At 35.5% G+C, this 18582-nt stretch overlaps 7 protein-coding genes across 7 annotated transcripts; 5 read left to right on the top strand and 2 right to left on the bottom strand.

Annotated features, from left to right (window-relative positions):
* Positions 1-217: 217 nt before the first annotated feature.
* TMN3 (Tmn3p) lies at positions 218-2605 on the top strand (the record flags this gene model as incomplete). Its single annotated transcript, XM_019183840.1, has 2 exons — positions 218-224; positions 768-2605. The coding sequence occupies 2 exons, from the start codon at positions 218-220 to the stop codon at positions 2603-2605; spliced, it is 1845 nt and encodes a 614-aa protein (XP_019036820.1).
* Positions 2606-3141: 536 nt separating this feature from the next.
* LSM4 (U6 snRNA complex subunit LSM4) lies at positions 3142-3460 on the bottom strand (the record flags this gene model as incomplete). Its single annotated transcript, XM_019180925.1, has 2 exons — positions 3142-3261; positions 3317-3460. Coding segments are annotated over 2 exons (264 nt in total), but the record flags the coding sequence as incomplete, so codon positions are not given.
* Positions 3461-4620: 1160 nt separating this feature from the next.
* On the top strand, positions 4621-6747 carry SWI4 (SBF complex DNA-binding subunit SWI4; the record flags this gene model as incomplete). The annotated part of the gene is made up of 2 exons (XM_019182333.1): positions 4621-4963; positions 5309-6747. Coding segments are annotated over 2 exons (1782 nt in total), but the record flags the coding sequence as incomplete, so codon positions are not given.
* A 286-nt stretch (positions 6748-7033) lies between these two features.
* Positions 7034-10363, top strand: KAP123 (karyopherin KAP123; the record flags this gene model as incomplete). Its single annotated transcript, XM_019185941.1, has 1 exon — positions 7034-10363. The coding sequence occupies one exon, from the start codon at positions 7034-7036 to the stop codon at positions 10361-10363; it is 3330 nt and encodes a 1109-aa protein (XP_019036817.1).
* A 1100-nt stretch (positions 10364-11463) lies between these two features.
* On the top strand, positions 11464-12750 carry WICANDRAFT_80940 (uncharacterized protein; the record flags this gene model as incomplete). Its single annotated transcript, XM_019185149.1, has 1 exon — positions 11464-12750. The coding sequence occupies one exon, from the start codon at positions 11464-11466 to the stop codon at positions 12748-12750; it is 1287 nt and encodes a 428-aa protein (XP_019036816.1).
* A 513-nt stretch (positions 12751-13263) lies between these two features.
* Positions 13264-14620, top strand: ALG3 (dolichyl-P-Man:Man(5)GlcNAc(2)-PP-dolichol alpha-1,3-mannosyltransferase; the record flags this gene model as incomplete). Its single annotated transcript, XM_019180851.1, has 2 exons — positions 13264-13411; positions 13464-14620. Coding segments are annotated over 2 exons (1305 nt in total), but the record flags the coding sequence as incomplete, so codon positions are not given.
* A 306-nt stretch (positions 14621-14926) lies between these two features.
* Positions 14927-16960, bottom strand: WICANDRAFT_80938 (uncharacterized protein; the record flags this gene model as incomplete). The annotated part of the gene is made up of 1 exon (XM_019185148.1): positions 14927-16960. The coding sequence occupies one exon, from the start codon at positions 16958-16960 to the stop codon at positions 14927-14929; it is 2034 nt and encodes a 677-aa protein (XP_019036814.1).
* Positions 16961-18582: the final 1622 nt, after the last annotated feature.

Below are 18582 nucleotides of genomic sequence, written 5' to 3'. Positions count from 1 at the left end.
AAGAAATACTCAGGTCCTGAAATTCAAAAGACATTAACCTCCACACCATTCAAGAATCATTCCTTTTTAAATCTATAGGTACTTCACTCATTCTTTCATATTCAATCACAACCAATTGAACACCGGTTAACAAAAGACAACACAATATAGTTCCAAATCAAGTTTCATCATATTTAATATTATTACATTCAATAAATACTCAGAAATGAGGGGGGGAATGTCAGGTATTACATAACCAGAATAACCAATTATGCACAATTCATCAATACTCAACATTTCACATCAACTATAAGAAGAATCAAGAATCCACTAATTGTAACATTATATGTATATTAATAGAACATCGGAATTACCTTATATACACACAGTAGAGGATATTCTGTCAAAAACCAAAACAAAAACAAAACAAGAAAAAAGGCGAAAAGGCCAGACCGATTACATAATCGAGATGGTGAAATTTGGCGAGTGAACGACCAAATTTTGAGGAACAGCAAAACCAAAACAACAATTTTTTGTTAATTGTCTAAATAAACAGAACTCAGGTCGTTAAAAATTTGATATATTTCAATACACCATGAATTTTCAATTGGTGGTGGTGCTGCTGGCCTGTGTGATACATTCCACGCTTGCCTGGGACCCTTTCGGTACGTGTTGATTCGCTTGTCTGGCTGCCTTCCAATATTTCGCGTTGTCTGTGCCTGAATAACTGGAAACAAGCTAGATCTAAGGTTTCTAGATTGAAGATATACTAACAATTCTTGAAACAGGATGGACTCCAAACTATTACGAAAAGGGAGAAAAAGTGAATTTGCTGGTGAATAGAGTCGAATCAGATACAACACAATTGCCATATGCATACTATGATCTTCCGTTTATTTGTCCTCCAACTAAAGATGCTAGACCTTTACATCTATCTCTAAATGAAGTTATAAGAGGTGATAGAATATGGGGGTCAGATTATATCCTAAATTTCAACCAAGACGCCTCATGTCATAGGTTATGTGATCGTATAACAAAGCCAGATGCTATAAAAAGAGCAGATCAATTGATCAGAAGTGGATACGTTGTTGAATGGCAAATTGATGATTTACCAGGTGCAACCACTTTTGTAAGCTCTACTGATAATAAAAAATATTATGCGGCAGGGTTCCCATTAGGATTTGTTAGAGATGGTGGAACATTTATTCATAACCATGTCATGTTGGTTATTAGATTCCATACTGAAAAGAATGGTAAACGAACAATTGTGGGATTTGAGGTCTATCCAAGAAGTGTGAATGATTTCCATTGTCCTGGTGCTTCTAAAAACCATGATAATTTTAAACTTGATCTTGAAAATAAAGAAAATGTTGTGATTCCGTTCACTTATGCTGTTTATTGGAGAGAAGAAGATAAAGTTTCATGGAGTGAAAGATGGAACCTATATTACACTGGTGAAGTGAATGATGATCATATCCATTGGCTATCATTAATCAACTCATTAGTTTTGGTTTCTTTTTTATCGGCTGTGGTTGGTGTTGTCTTGCTTAGAACTCTGAATCGTGATATTCAAACTTATAACAGTAGTAATATTGATATAGCTACTGGTAATATTGATATTGAGAGTGACAAAAGTGACAACTTCAACAATTCAGGTTGGAAACTAATCTCAAATGATGTTTTCAGAAAGCCTAAAAGACCATTATTACTTTCAATTGCTCTAGCTGCTGGTGTCCAAGTGTTTTTCACAATTATTGGTGTTTTGATTGTTTCCACAACAGGATTATTAGGTCCAAATATCAGAAACAGTGTATTGAGTTGTGGATTGACTTTATTTATCATTGGAGGAACAGCTGCTGGTTATTCAGGTATAAGGTTTTATAAATCATTTGTAAATGAGGTTTGCATCAAGAATTATATTTCATTTTCAATTCTTTTCGGTGGTACATTACCATTTATTGTTTTAATTTCAGTTTTGATTTTGAACTGTATTGTTTGGGCTAAGGATTCTTCAGTTGCTTTACCATTCGGTACTGTTGTTTTATTGATTACATTTCTTTTAATTCTTGAAGTTCCATTATCAATCATTGGTGGTGTTTTAGGTAATAGAAAACCACCAGCAAAGACTAATGCAAATTTATCAACTAGTGCAAAATCAATTGGACCTCAACCAAAGTTTACAAAGTTCATTTATGCAATTCCGGTCTTTGGATTAATTCCATTTGGTACAATCTATGTTGAATTATTATTTGTTTTCAGATCAATTTGGATGGAAAAGACTTCATTTTATTATATGTATGGATTTTTATCATTCACCATACTTTTATTGAGTGTTGTTGTTGCTGAAAGTGTTATTGTTGCTATTTATTTGTCATTGATATATGGTGATTGGAAATGGCAATGGAGATCATTTTGGATAGGTTCAAGTGTTGCTTGGTATATTGAAGTTTATTCAGTATATTATTTCTTTAGTCATCTAAAAGTTACTGATTTTTCATCCATAATATTGTTCTTCTCATATACAACCATATTGAGTGCATTGATTGGGTTGGCAACTGGTTCTTTAGGTTTATTTGCTGCTTCATTATTCATTTATAAGATCTATGGAGCTATAAAAGCAGATTAAACCCAAGTCATTTAAAACCAATTACATTTCATAAAAACATCTTATTATTATTCATTTCAAAAGCATGGGAGTTGAGTAAAATTTCAGTTCTTCAGTTCTCCAATTAATAGCATTTACCAATTTTCCATTCATAGAGACAAACCATATAGACAAAGTTATTCATATATATATTTTAAGAGTCGAAGACGGGTTCAAATTTACAGTTTGTAACAAAAAAAAAGAAGTAGGTATCTATTATACATCGTTACCATAATTAATTCATGCACCCTTAAAACCCGAAAAATAAACATTCAAACGAAAACATGGAACACTCATTGCTGCTGTTGTGATTGTTGCTGATGTTGTTGTTGTTGGCCATGTTGTTGACGTTGGTCATTATTGTAACGACCCCCACGATTGTTGTTGTTGTTGTTGTTACGATTTTGATTATATCTTCCACCATTAGCGTTATAGCTTCTTCTTTGATTGTTATAGTTCTTGTTATTATTTCTATTATCATTATTGTTGTTATTGTTTCTATTTCTTTGATAACGTTGTTCTTGATTTTGGACATTACGTTGTTTGATTTCTCCTATTAACTCTTCTGGTAATCGTAAATATTTGATATCTTTACCTCTGACAAATATTTCAGGTATTTTCAAAAACGATTCACCATTCTGAAGGGGGTATGTTAGTATAAGATACTTCAAACGAATGCGCATTCATACATACTGCACTAGTTTCAATGACTTCAGTTAAAGTTAGATTCATTAGATTGTCAATTTCAGTCAAAACACCATTAATTGTTTCACCAGATTTCAATTCCACAAGAGTTGGCTGGCCCTTGGCTGCCGTTAAAAGGTATAAAGGTAACTGAAATAGAGCATGTTAGTAAGTACAAGGATAGTAACCATCAATGAAACATACCATTATTTGGTTTCCTTTGATTCAGTTATGCTCTTGCTATATCAATTTATCTCACAGTCAACCAAAAAATTGAAAACTCACTTTCGACAAACAGAATTGGTGGACGCCACACACAAAAATTCACCCAACCGCGAAAACAATTTATACATGATCATCAATCAGAATTAAACAACTTAATAACAATTTTGGATATAAAAGGAGTAGAAAAATACATTTGAGGTTTCTATGAGATATAAGATACTTTCTGAAAGTTTTTGCTTTTGAGGCTTTTTGAGAGTGGACCACACCTTTGTTCTTCTTTCACCTGCCAAAATGAGAAGTGTCAACAATTGTATGACTTTATCTAGTGTAATTCGTATTTTTGCACGTGGTTTCTCCTGACCTACTCTGCATATTAATCACTAAGTAGTATTAAGCTCAATGAAAGCGATGATGATATATCAAATTCAATTTAGCTTTCAAAGAGACGTATAACTCATTAAATCGCCTCAGTGATTACATAATACAAACTTCCAAGTCACGTGACAATGCTTATCATCTTCTAAGTTTCTCTTCAGCACCATCTAAACTCATTAAAGTCTCTAATCAAGAGCATAGTATATTCAGAAATACTAGAAATAGTTCTCATAAAGAAAATTCAAAGATTGTGTCTCCAGTGTTTTCGGAAAGACGCGGTGTGTAATTAATTTTCCCAAAAGAGATACGCTTGTCTGAAAAAAAAACAGCACTTCATTTACGCGTAAGGGAATTTCTCATGGATGAAAAGAGAGGTGCCAAACTCACTTAACGGTAAACCAAACTCGCTTCAAAAGCTCAAACAACTTGCTACGTTTTTTGCTTCTCAAGACCTGGCTTTCCCTTGCTGAAAGCTCTTCTATATATACCCCCTTTCCTTTTACTACTGAATAGCTCAGAGCTTTTTCCATTTTGGCTTTTTGAACCATTTCTAATACCTCAAGACATTATTATTCAGTATTATAGGGCTTTGAGACCCACTAAAGCACACAATTTGAAGAAATAATGACTGATAACTTATATTTGTCTACATATTCAAATGTATGTATCTAACTAAACGTTGAAGATCAGATCAATGCTAACAATTTTTTTAGATTGATGTCTATGAGTGCTTCATTGAAGAAGTGCCGGTTATGAGAAGATGTACCGATAACTGGGTTAATGCCACTCAAATATTGAAAGCAGCTAAGTTTCCAAAGGCTCATAGAACAAGAATTTTAGAAAAAGAAGTGCAAAAGGGCGTCCATGAAAAGATTCAAGGTGGTTATGGTCGTTTTCAAGGGACATGGATTCCACTAGAAGTTGCGCGTCCTTTGGCTCACAAGTACAATATTACTGATCAAATGGCACCAATTCTGTCTTATGTCCCAGATCCAAATAACCCACTAAAGAGAAGAGCTAAACCTGTGAAAGCTACTCCAATGCCAAGTGTGAATAGTGATGTTGAAAGCCCATTGAAGAAGCCTAAAAGAACATACAATACCAAAAAGAAGAAAGCTGCTGCTGCTGCTGCTCTCGAAAAGGCTAGATTGGAAGAACAAAGTAGACAAAATAGTGATATTTCTCAAATGGCATCTCAAAGTCAAGATGAAATGTTTTGGCAACAACAACATCAACAACGGCCACAACCTGTTCAACAACTGAATGAACCATTGAGACATACTTTCCAGACAAATGCTCCTGCACAACAGTATTCATCAGTTCCCTCCCAACAACCACCTCAATATCATCAATTCCAACCTCAACAACCACAAGCTCAAGCCTTTGGGTATAATCAAAGAGCTGGATACCCTCAACAAAACATACCGCATCAACCTGTGATCCAACAACCACAATTCTATCCTCAGCAACAGCAACAACAAGGATTTCAACAACATAGATCTAATGGATCAGCTGGACAACATGAAAATTGGTCTCAAGATGATGGATCATTATCAACTCAAATGGATGAAGTCATGAGAGATTCAGACACTTCAATTTCTTCAGGTCATTCATCTCCTAATGATACCACCAGTGAAATGAAGAACCATAAAGCAATTTACACGGAAAGTTTGATTGATTTCTTTAGTAACGAATCAGATGAAGTTCCTCAAGTTTTGCATCATCCACCTAGTGATTTTGATTTCAATGAACCAATTGACGAAGAAGGTCATACTCCATTACACTGGGCAAGTGCTATGGCTAATGTTCCATTAATTGAATTACTATTAAAACATGGTTCTGATCCTTTAACTCCAAATGTATCTGGCTTGAATTGTGTTTCTCGTTCCATTTTTTTCAACAATTCTTTCCAAAAAAATAATTTTAACAAGTTGGTTGATTTGATGAAGAATTGTTTATATACACCTGATAAAAGTGGACGTACACCAATGCATTATATTTGTGAATCAATAAAGACAAAATATGATACTTCAAAATATTATATGGAAATAATATTGAATAAATTAGCACAAGGGAATGAAAATTTGTTGAGAATTGTGGTGAATCATCATGATATCAAAGGTAATACAGCTTTAGAACTAGCTCAATTCTCTGGTAATTTGGAATTGGTGAATCTGCTCAAGAGATTTGGTGCGAAAGAAACGGAACCAAGTGAGAAGAAAAAAACTATAACAAGTCCAATTAAAGAGGAATCTGCTGAAATCCCACCTATTCCAAGCTTACCATTACAGGAAGTGGGACCAATTTTCACCTCTATGTTGAGTTCATTAGCTGATGCTTATGATTATGAGCTGAAAAATAAAGAAGAAGAAAGTGAACATACAAAGACAGTTTTGGAAGATTTGGAATTAGATATCAGAACAACCGATGAACAAAATAGAATTGTGCTGGATCAGATTGATAATGGGTCATCATTAAATGAATTGTTACAAAATATTAGCAACTTGGAAAAAGACTCAGAACGTAAGACTCAACATTTGAATAAAGTTATAGAGAGAAGTCAAGCTTTAAGTTTAGCAAAATTGGTTCATAAAGAGGAATCATCCATTAATTTGATCAATGATAATGCCAATGAGTTTGAGCTGGCTCTTGAGCTAACAAGGCTACAGTTCAACAGAAGAAAGATAGTTGAAAACATTTTGACAGAGTTGACAGAACAAAGTATCAACAAAAAAATGAACAATTATAGAAGATTGATTTCAATCTCTTGCGATTTGAAATTTGAGAACATTGATGAATTGGTTGATGAGATAGAAGCTGACCTATCTTCCACGGCGTAACTTGTGACATTTCCTCAAAAGGTGTAGTATACAATATGGTTTTAATGGATATTTAATGAGTTTTTATCAAAATTGTAGATGCAAAATTATGTGTCACAAAATTTGGGTATTCATTTGTAAATTTCGCGAAAGCTCATCGCGGTTCGCGCCACAAATGTGGTTACCCGTGTCGAAAAAATTGCAGGATCAAAAAAAAATCTTTATACACATAGACGTATAACATTCCAGTCCTTTGTATTGTTTTACACAAGATCCATTCTTCTTTGAAGGTTTCTCTGTTTCAATCATGGATCAACAATTTGTCAACAGTTTGCAAGAGACCTTGACTCAGGTCACTTTGCCAGATTCAGCTGCAATCAAGGCTGCTACTAATAAGCTTTCAAATGAATTCTACCCAAACCCAGCTACTTTACCAGCTATTATCTTTATTTTACAAAACAACACCAACGAGCAAATTAGACAACTAGCTGCTGTTGAATCCAGAAAATTGGTCAACAAACACTGGGAAACTGCTGCCCAAAGTGTTAAAGATGAAATCAAAGAATCCATCTTGAATACCACTTTCAAAGAACAATCTAAAATTATCCGTCATGCTGATTCAAGAGTCATTGCTGCTATTGCTGAATTTGAATTATCCAACAATAAATGGGAATCATTGTTACCTTTACTAGTCACAGCTGCCACTGATGATTCAAATGTTGCACACAAAGAAACTGCTACTTTTGTTTTATTGTCTTTGTTAGAAAGTAATTTACCAGAACTTGAACAACATGTTACATCATTCCTTGAATTATTCGCTAAAACTTTACATGATCAATCTAGTCGTGATGTTAGAGTCAACTCCGTTTTAGCTTTAGGTTCAGTTGCTAACTTGATTGAATCACATTTGAACATCGACAATCAATTAGCTAATGCTTTCAAAAACTTGATTCCATCAATGGTTGAAGTCTTGAAAGAAGTCATTGCTGCTAGTGATGAAGTTGTTGCCAAACAAATCTTCAACTCTTTCAACGACTTGATCTTGTTAGATACTAAACTAACTGGTGATAGTCTGATTGTTTTGATTCAAATCATGACTGAAATTGCCTTGAACAGTCAATTAGATGATGAAATTAGAAACTTTGCTTTCCAATTTTTAACCTCTGCTGTTACATTCAGAAAAACCAAAATTTCTTCAAAGAAATTAGGTCGTGATATCACTTTGGCTGCTTTAAAGATTGCTTCTGAAGAAATTGACATTGAAGCCGAGTTAGCTAATGATGATGACGAAAATGAAAACGAAGAAAATGAGCCATCAACTTTAGCATTGAGATTATTGACTGTTGCCTCAGCTGAACTTCCACCATCCCAAGTTGTTACACCAATCTTTGAACAATTAAAACACTTGTTGACTTCATCCAATCAATTTGAAAGAAGAGCTGCTTATTTGGCCATTGGTGCTACTGCTACCGGTGCACCAGACTTCTACAGTGCTCATTTGGAAAAAATTGTTGAAGTTATTGTTACCGGTTTGAAAGATTCAGAACTAATTGTTAGAGTCAGTGCTTTACGTTCATTGGCTCAACTAACCACTGAATTACAAGATTTGTTGGCCGAATACCACGAGCAATTGTTACCATTAATTATTAGTATTATTGATGGTGCTACTAATGCTGTTGTTTACAAATATGCTTGTACTTCATTAGATTCTTTGATTGAGTTTATGTCTCATGATGCTATCCAAAAATTCCTTGAACCATTGATGAACAAGTTGTTCCACTTGTTGCAAGTTACTGATACTTCAAGCTTAAGATCTATCATTGTCTCAGCTATTGGTTCAGCTGCCTATGCTGCCGGTACTTCATTCAAACCATATTTCAACCAATCTGTTGAAATCTTACAACATTTTATTCAAAACTCTGCTTCCGTTGAAGGTTTATCTGAAGACGACATTGAATTAAGAGCTTTGACTTTTGAAAACATTTCCACCATGGCTAGAGCTGTCGGTTCAGAATCTTTCAGTCAATATGCTAAACCATTAGTTGATGCTGCTTATACTTCAATCAACTCTGAAAGTTCAAGATTAAGAGAATCAGGTTTCGCCTTCATCACTAACATGGCTAAAGTTTACAAAAAAGACTTTGCTGCTTTCTTACCAAACATCATGCCTGAAATTTTCAAATGTTTGGAACAAGAAGAATTCAATGTTAACTTTGGTGAAGAAGATGAATTCAATGATGATGACGAAGATCTTGCCAACAAATTTCAAGTTCATACTGGTATTACCATTGAAAAGGAAATTGCTGCCATTGCCTTATCTGAATTGGCCTTAGGTACCAAAGAACTTTTTGCTGACTATGTTGAACAATCTGTCACTATCTTATCTACACAAGCTCAAGATTCTTATGGTATGAGAGAAACTGCTTTATCTGCTTTGTGGAAAGTTGTTGAAGCTTTCATCACCACCAGTGTTACCAATGGTAAATACCCAATCGGTGTCCCAAGTGGATCATATGTTGACACTAACATTTTGAACTTGATTAAGCATGCTAGAGAATTATCCGTCAATGCCTTAGGTGAAGAATATGAATTGTCCATGGTTGCTGCTATTTTAGATTCATTCACTGAATTAATCAAAAGATATGGTGCTATTATTATCATTGATAATGGTGATAGTAAATATTTAGAACAATTATGTGTTGAGTTGATGAACATTTTGAAAGGTGAACATTTATGTCAAACTCTTGATGATGATGAGGTTCCAGAAGATGAAGATGCAGATGCTTCAGAAACTGATGCTATGTTATTCGAAAGTGCTTTAGAAGTTTTAGTTAACTTATCTTTAGCTTTAGGTCCAGATTTCAACAAAATCTTTGCCTCTTTCAAAGATATCATTGCTGCTAATGTCACATCAAAAAGTAAAAACAAAAGAGTTTCAGCTATTGGTGCCCTCGCTGAAATTGGTTCAGGATTAAAAGAATCCAATCCATACACTGATGAATTTTTACAATTGTTCACAACAAGACTACAAGGTGATAAATCTGTTGAAGTTAGAGGTAATGCCGCTTATGGTATCGGTATTTTAATTTTTTACTCAAATAACAACTACTCAGGTTCATACCCAGATATTTTCAACTTATTATCCACTTTGTTATCAAAAGTTCAAAAACAAGAAGCTAATGTTGATGAAGATGATGAAGAAACTAAAGATGTCATTCATAGATCATACGCAAATGCATGTGGTTGTGTTGCTAGATTAGCCCTAAAACAACAAGATGCCGCTCCATTGAACGTTATTCTACCTGTTTTATTTGAGCATTTACCTTTACAATCAGCATTTGAAGAAAATACCCCAATTTTTGAATTAATCGTCAAGTTGTACCAAGATTCAAATGAAGAGATTGTTCAATTTACTCCAAAGGTTGTTGAACTTTTCGCAGATGTCTTCTTGAAAGAATTTGAAAAAGAAAAATTAGAAAGAGAATCTACTCTAGGTAGAGAAGAAAACATTGATAGATTTAAACAATTCGAAACACCAGAGTTGAAGGCTAAAGTTATTGACTTATTGAAGTATTTGGATACTAAATATGCTAGCGTTGCTTCCCAAAATCAAGTTTTGAAACAAGTCATTTCATAAGCATCTTTTGTTGGTTGATAGAAGTTTTTGCTGAGGATTGTTATGTAGATTAGAGATGTTTCTTTGTTAATATTATACACATTTGTTATAGAGTTATGTGTAGCCATCGTTGGATCATCAAATGGTCTGAGACATACAAAACCAGAATCAAACATCTCAGCTTTACTTTCTTGACGTTTCCCCATAACCGTAAACAACTCTTACGCACATCTTGAACTTCCGTACTGATTAATCAACATCCTTTAATCATAATGACTGTCCTATGATTAAAATTGCACAGCAAGTTGATTATAATTACATGCTCTCATGTGGTTCAGTATTCGCCTTTTGACAGTATAACTCGACCAGCATCAAACGGTTGACACCTTGACAGCTTAACAATTTGGGAAACATTAACACTAGAATTAAACTTCAAATGCAGCTTGATATGATCTCCTGGTCTCACTTCTTTAACCTTATTTATGATTTTCCTTCTCATTCAACCTAAATGGTCGAGTCTGGTCACTTCTATTTAGGCTGGAAACAAATATTTTTCATGTAAGGTTAACAGAAATTGCTGAATTTGGAATCTAAAAGGTTGACACAAAAACATCGCGTATCTTGATCTAGTTCGCGATCTGCGATTTATTGATATTTTCGCGAATTTGACCTGAGATAAATTCTTTGGAAGATGGTTTGACAGAAAACTGTATCTACTTTTGGTAATTTCGAACGGAATTCTCTGTTGGATTGATGAAACAAAGAGAACAATTATGCACGATCCTGTCAATCTTCAATTGATCTCATATCGGAACCACATTGACATCAACGGTGTGATACTGAATCAAGTAATTTTTCAAAACCAACAGAATCAAAAACAATAAAGTTGACAGAATATGAATGGTTTACACGTTAATTCACCAATTGAACAGAATATGGATAATGTAACCAAAAAATTATATAAACGATGAACCCATCCCTCCTTGTCCAAAGAATTTCTAACCTCTTTCTTCCTCACCATTCATCATATCTGTTTGACATCCAAATAGATAAACCATCACCAACCATAAACTCTTTGATAGATATATCATATAGTTTACCCAAAATCATACCAATACATCATGTATAAAATCTTTGAAAAGTTCGAAAAAAAAGGTAAAACCATTCCAAGTCATTGTTTGGAAGTCTCAAACTTTCAAAAAGTTCATGGCTATAACAACTTGGAATTATTTAAGGAAAAATTTATTAAGATCTATGGTGCAAAAGATCCAATTATCAACGAACTGAAACAATATGAAAACCACAATGCCTCTTCGCATGGAAAACTTATTCCTGAAGAGATTTGTTTTCAACGCAAGGAAAAAAACTCAACTTCACCATCACATTTTAAAATGAACACATACTTCTTATGTCCAATTTGTGATCCATTCGAGTATTCTCACTTGGGTCCTTCATATAAACTCAAGTACCGTGATGGTGAGAAGGTACAAATTGATCAAAACCAACCACAATTCTATGATACTTTGCACGCTCAATATGAACATCATCTTGCGCAAGTTCACGGTGTTCTTAAAGAAGCATATGTTGAAAATCCTTTTATTGGTTTTAGTTTGACCGGGGAAAAATCACCAGTCCTTGGATTAAATTGTATTTGCCCATATAATGTTCGTGGACAAGAAGCCGCTTGTCTTGCACAATTCAAGTTCAACATCGGTGGTAAAGATCCAAACCCATTCAAAGCGTATTTGAGACATGTTCATTCCTGCCATCATAATTGTTCCAATCCAAACGGGGAGATATACCATACCCAAGTTGCTGACACCACAAAAGATGAAATTTTATATAATTATTTCAAACCTTTATCAATTGAAGGATTCATGAAATCATTGGGTCACTTGAGAAGAGCAGTTAACGGCGATAAAGATTTTAATCCCTTCCTTCTTAGCAATGACCAAAGTGAGTTAAAAAGAATTGCAGCATATGTCAGTGGTTCTTCTGGTCAAAACAAAAAATACACTCCACCAACACCTGAAAGATCACCAAAGTTGAAAAGAGCAGCAGAAGATTCAGCACCAGCACCAGAAAACAGAAAAAAGAGAGCACGTAAGATTAATTACTTGCCTCTTGGTGAGCACGCTAAAGTTGCCAAAGCAGCAGCTCCATCAAAGAGAGAACCGGAAGCTATTAGCGAACCAGAGCCACAACAAGAACAAGAACAAGCACCGGTTAATGTTCCTGGTTCTGAGGGTCAACCATCATTGAACTTTGATGGTGAAATGCCTGTAATGGGTGTGCCACAAATTGATTGGGAGCAGGACGACTTGATGAATTCTTTATTGGGAGACCCAAATTTCAATTTGACTTACAATTACTTGAATGATTGGCTTCATTTCCCAAGTAACACTTAAGATTCAGAATAACATGAAGATAACCACCAAGCTGTCGGTTCAGAAATTATGAAGAGAACTTGACAGTCACCTTTTTTAATAATTATTTTGCAAACCTCTATTGATGATCAGCAGTGACATCTAGAGTATCCTCCCCCGTATATCAATCAACTGATATAATGATGAATGTCCTTGAAGACTTGTACATTAGTGTGTTGTATAAAATTAAAATAAATGTATGTAAAAATGAAAAAGTATGTGCATATAGTTCGCGAAAGTGATCTTTTTACCCGTCCAAATCATCGAGTTCTGTCATAATTCTCGTGTCATTAGCCAAAAAATCAAAATCGCGAACACAACCGAGTGTAAACTGAATCACTTCTATCTCTTCCCCTTCATCATAACGCTATAATCGAAGGTCCAAAGAGCACATAACTTGCCATGTCGTCGGTTGATCATCCACCAAGGGAAGGGGTCAATGGCCCGCCAAGTTCAGAAGAGAAAATCACAACTGAACAGGAAGAAAACAAACTTCCCGAATTCACACTTCAAAATGTGATTAATGATATAATTTACGGTATAAATCAATTGATCTTCAATCCTGAGTTTAATAAGGTCATCATTCCAGTTTTATTAGCTACTGAGTCAATTGCAGTTAAGATAATTAGAGGCTTGGTTTCATGTAAGTTTTCAACATTTCTTTAGTTTGAGAAATCAACTAACAAGTTTACAAGATACAGAGATTGATTATACAGCATATATGGAACAGATCACGATAATTAAAAACGGTGAGCTCAATTATGCTCATATCTTTGGTGGCACTGGTCCATTGGTGTACCCAGCTGGTCATGTTTGGATTTACAGATTTTTGTCATGGTTAACTTTTGGTACTGAGAACGTTCCCCTTGGTCAAGCATTCTTTGGGTGGCTATATGTTTTGACTCTGTTGATTGTCTTTGGAATTTATTTGAGACTAGATGTTCCACCTTGGGTGGTGTACTTGTTGGTTTTGTCCAAGCGGTTACATTCAATCTACGTCTTGAGACTGTTCAATGATTGTTTCACCACATTGTTTATGGTGTTGACTGTTTTAACATTACAGAATGCAACTGTTTTCAGACAATCCAACAAAAAGCTTTCAAAATTCTTGACAAATCAAGTGAGCGCTGTGTTTTATGGTGCTGCCATCTCAATTAAAATGAATGCCTTACTTTACTTGCCAGGGTTTTGTGTTGTTGTTTACTTTTTAAATGATGAAGTATTAGTCAGGTCATTAGTCCCATTAGTTGTGGTTGGGCTTGTCCAAGTTCTGCTCAGTTGGAACTTCTTATTTAGTGGTGATGAGATTAGAGCTAGCTACCTTGCTAATGCGTTCGACTTTAAAAGAAAATTCCTGTATGAATGGACCGTTAACTGGAGATTTTTATCAGAAGACATTTTCAATTCAAGCACATTCCATCACTTATTACTATTCATTCACGGTGCCTTGTTGTTAGTTTTCATTTTCACTAAATGGGCATCTCCTTATTGTTCAGGAAAATCCACAAAGGCATTGATCACTGATTTATTCAAGGTTTTCCATCCAACAATCTCACCAAACCATGTTATAAATAACCCAACAAGAGCTCCTGTGTATGTTGTTGGAGTTTTGGCAAGTTGTAACTTAATTGGTGTTATCTGTTCAAGAAGTTTACATTATCAATTTTTGTCATGGTATAGTTGGTCTTTCCCATATTTACTATATTTGAGTAATTTCCCTTGGTATTTGTCTATTTTTATATTTATGGCTCATGAATGGTGCTGGAATGTGTTTCCGTCAACCAAGTTGAGTTCAGGAATACTATTATCTATTAATCTCTTTGTGGTGATGGGATATTATTTTAATTCTAGAGGAAAATGTGATGATGTTGTTGAAGATGATAAAAAAAAGAGATGATTATCTTTGTTTAGATATAATTATAAAGTAGAACATATTGTAATTCAAGATTACATGTAGTATCTACAATATCCCATTTGGAATGAAAATTAACTATAATTAATGTCATCTAGAATACAAACTAATATAAATATAACTTCTCGGTATCTTACGAGTAAGTCCAATGATTGAAACAATTAACAAAAGTGTTTTCGCTTAAAAACTCACATGAAAACCCACTAATAATACTAAAACCCAAAACCAAAACCCAATAAGAAAAGATCAATCTGTTGCTTCAACACTATCTCTCCAATAACTGTCAAAAGTTCCTAAATCTCCACCATCTGTATTGAGGAAATTCTCAAGGTTGAAATTTTCATCACCTGCCAATTCATTAGAGAAATCAGACAATGGAAAATCATTATAGAGTTCATTTGAAATGGATTGTGAATGGTGTCCAGAAATCATTTGTGATGCACCCCCCAGCAGTTCATCGCTTGGTTTAGACTCCTTTTCTTGACCCTGAGCTTGTTGTTTAGAAGTCTGTTGTTGAGCTTGAGATTGTGATGGTTGTTGCTCTTCCGTGCTGTTATTGTTAGTTGCATTTTCTGAGTTTGGTGGTGTCAGTTGTGATGAATTTTTTTCCTCCTTCAAATTTGATGATTCCTTTTTGTTCGCATTATTTTGAACTGGGTTTGGTGTCATTGGAGTCGTTGGTGTTGGTGGCTCAGAAGTGTTATTCAGTTGAGAATTCTTTTTCGTTTGTTTTCTTGGTTTAGGTTCTTTCTTCTTACGACCGGTTGATGTTGTCGTCGTAGCGGATGAACTTTCAGGAACGGACTTGGCACCAACAGCAGGAGAAGAGGCAGGTGTTGAATTTTTCAGCACTTTTGGAGGTGGCATATTCTTTGAAGTTGAGCGTGGAGAGTTCTTATCCTTCTTCGTATCCTTTTTGGACCCATCAAGCATTCTCTTGTTTTCACGCTCTAATAACATAAGTTGCATTTGATAATCTTGTAAGGCACTAGCACTCGAACTTGTGTTATTATCTTTATCAGTCTGATTGATCAATGGACTTGGATGGTTACTTGTACTGTTGTTGGACTTCACATTGGCCAAAGGTGATGGATGATCACTCTTGTTGATTGTTGGATTCAAAGTCGATGGAGAACCTGATAATGGTGAAGGATGGTTACTTGAACTTTCAACCTTTGGCTTCATCTTCGGACTTGCACCAGCAGCATTTCTTGGATTATTACTTGGAGTATTATTGCTTGAATTGTTGGTAGTGTTATTATTCGAAGTGACAGGAACACCTGGTGTTGGAGGTTGCTGATGCGCAAATGGTTGTACACCGGGAGCTGGGGGAGCCTTGAACTGTTGGAACTGAGGATACTGTTGTTGTCTCATTTGGTTCATTTGGAATTGAGCTTGGGCTTGTTGTTGTTGCAATCTTGCGTAATTAGGTGGCATAGATCCAGGACCAGCAGGAACATTACCTCTTTTTTGACCAGCAAGTAACTGTGATTGATGTTGTTGGAAGTGTTGTTGAACTTCTTGTTGTGATTGTGAAGGTTGCAAATGTTGATGATGAGGAGACATTAAGGTGTCATTTTGACCAAATTGATTAAAGTTTGGAACAAACCCTTGTTGATTTTGAGGTCCAAACTGGCCAGGAAGTTGACCGTTACCAGCATTTGCACTTCCAGCACCAGCGTTTGCACCACCTGGGTGACCAATCTGTTGATGTTGACGTTGCTGAGCTAGTAATTGCTGTTGATGTTGTTGTTGTTGTAACATTAGCTGTTGTTGATGTTGCATTCCAGACAGACTTTGAGCTTGTGCATGGGCAGCATGGAACGTTGAACTGTGTAGCGCATGCTCTTTTCTTTGCCTAACTAATTGTAAATGATAGTAATGTTGAGCATTTTCAGAACCACCACGATGAGTTCTGGCGTTAAACACGTCCCAAAATATTTGCCACCACTCGTAAAGAAACCCTTGTGGAGCATCCATTGATATTGCCAGGGGTAAAAGCTCTTTTTTTGAAGGGTTCTTGACCGCTTTATTCTGGTTGTTGTCAGTTGGGACATCTGCTTCTTTGATGAAAGTGGATGCAGTCTGAGGTAAGGAGGATTTAATCAAAAAATCGTAAACATAAGCATTCAACAGCTGTTTGGAGTTGGAAGATATCAAATCATTCACAAATCTTTTGGAAGCATCATTATTATTGTTGAAATTTTGAGGTGGCTGTTGTTGTTGTTGCTGTTGGTTGGATTGTTGCTGGTGATGATTTTGCTTTTGGATACCACTCATGGCAGCGCTTAATGATGAACAGATTCAGCTTTTTCTATTCAATGAGTAGCTATTGGGTGAGCAGCAGTTTGGCAATGGAATAATGTCCCGAGTGTGACTGGAAGTATGAGCAAGTTGTGGGTATTCTGGCAATTTGAACTTGTTGTTGTTTGAGAACGTTGTTGTGTTGTTGATAGTAAACTAGCGCTCAAAATTTGTTCAGAGGGGGCAGAAACACACCAAAAGTAGGAAAAAAAAAGTAATGGCTGATAAAATTGACAGGAGATTTATGAAATGTTCTTTTTGTGGCGGTTTCAGCTGGACTGGGATCAAATGGGACCCGGTAATTGAGTTCTCTCGTGTTCAGCTGTTCGCTAAGTATAACGACTTTGTGGTGTGTGTTTGGATACGATGAAAGCAGAGTGTCTAAAAGACGTTCTTTCTCTTTCCCAATAGCTCTCACTTTTGTTTGGCGTGTGTTTGGGCTCCTCGTGAAAATTTGGAAAAAGGTGAAAAGAACGGGAAAAAGCGCTGCGTAACCACTTCCTGAAGAGGAAAGAATGATGCACGTGTATAGTCACCTGACGTAATTGATTCAGGGTAAATATATGACAGAAAGCTTTAATTAGCGGCGCACAAACACAGTTGTTTCAAGTTTCAGACTGCTTTAGCCTCTTCAATGAAAGAGACGAGACGTGTAATTGATTATGGTTCCATTTGTTACTTTCTTTTCCTTGTTCTAATGGTTTAATCCCATGCATTCTGTTATAGAGGTCGCAAAGGTCTCAAGGTGCCCGATTCTGTATGCCAATCTGCTCCGATCAGGTACACATCTACATGTACAAAGTGTAACTAGAAAATGTGTGAATGAACAATTAGTAGAGCCTATACCAACTCCATTCAGCACTGGTTAATAAAATAGTTGTGATACAGTTTCAACTCAGGGAACCTACATCAACCTTTTTGTCCCTCCTTATGGGTCTAAGGTCGGGTTTCTAAAAGTTCATGGTGATCTTTCTTGTAAGATCAAGTGTAATCTAAACTTTGATCGCCGGCCATGAGGTACCGTGCCTCAAGTTTCTTTCTCAGCCCATGTTGGTGTTTTCAAGCTTGAACGTCCGTTATGGTAGAAAGCCAGTCCAAGTACAGATAAGAAAAATCATAAGGGCCTTGTAATGGAACCTGACCCTAAAACAGTTATGATTCTTCTCTCGCTTTTGAAAGGCTTTCAAGTATCCCTTTGCCGGACAAGCAGGTACTTGTCTTGAAAGACCGCGAATTTTTTGGACTAGGGTTCGAAAACAAACGTTGAAAAATATCATTGATCAAGCTCTTCAAACTACAGATACTATGAAGAAGAAGTGAGGATACGTCAGACTATATCAAATTATTACAGCAGTCTCCATATAGGCCTATCCTTGTCTCAAAGGAAAATCAATTCTCCACGAGTTATATTTTACAATCGAAGTCCTAGAACGTAATAACGAAAAAATAAACTCATTATACACTTCAAACGTTTAACCATCTTAATACTCACACCTTCGCTATCATAATCTCTTTTTCTTTCAGATATTGTCAATTTCTATTCCCTGTTCTCAACTGAAGTAAATCATCAAAATATCCATTCAAACAATACTTAGGGA

Source organism: Wickerhamomyces anomalus (assembly GCF_001661255.1).
Source record: "Wickerhamomyces anomalus NRRL Y-366-8 unplaced genomic scaffold WICANscaffold_6, whole genome shotgun sequence".
NCBI lineage: Eukaryota > Fungi > Ascomycota > Saccharomycetes > Phaffomycetales > Wickerhamomycetaceae > Hansenula > Hansenula anomala.
This window is presented reverse-complemented; position numbering and strand designations above follow the sequence as displayed.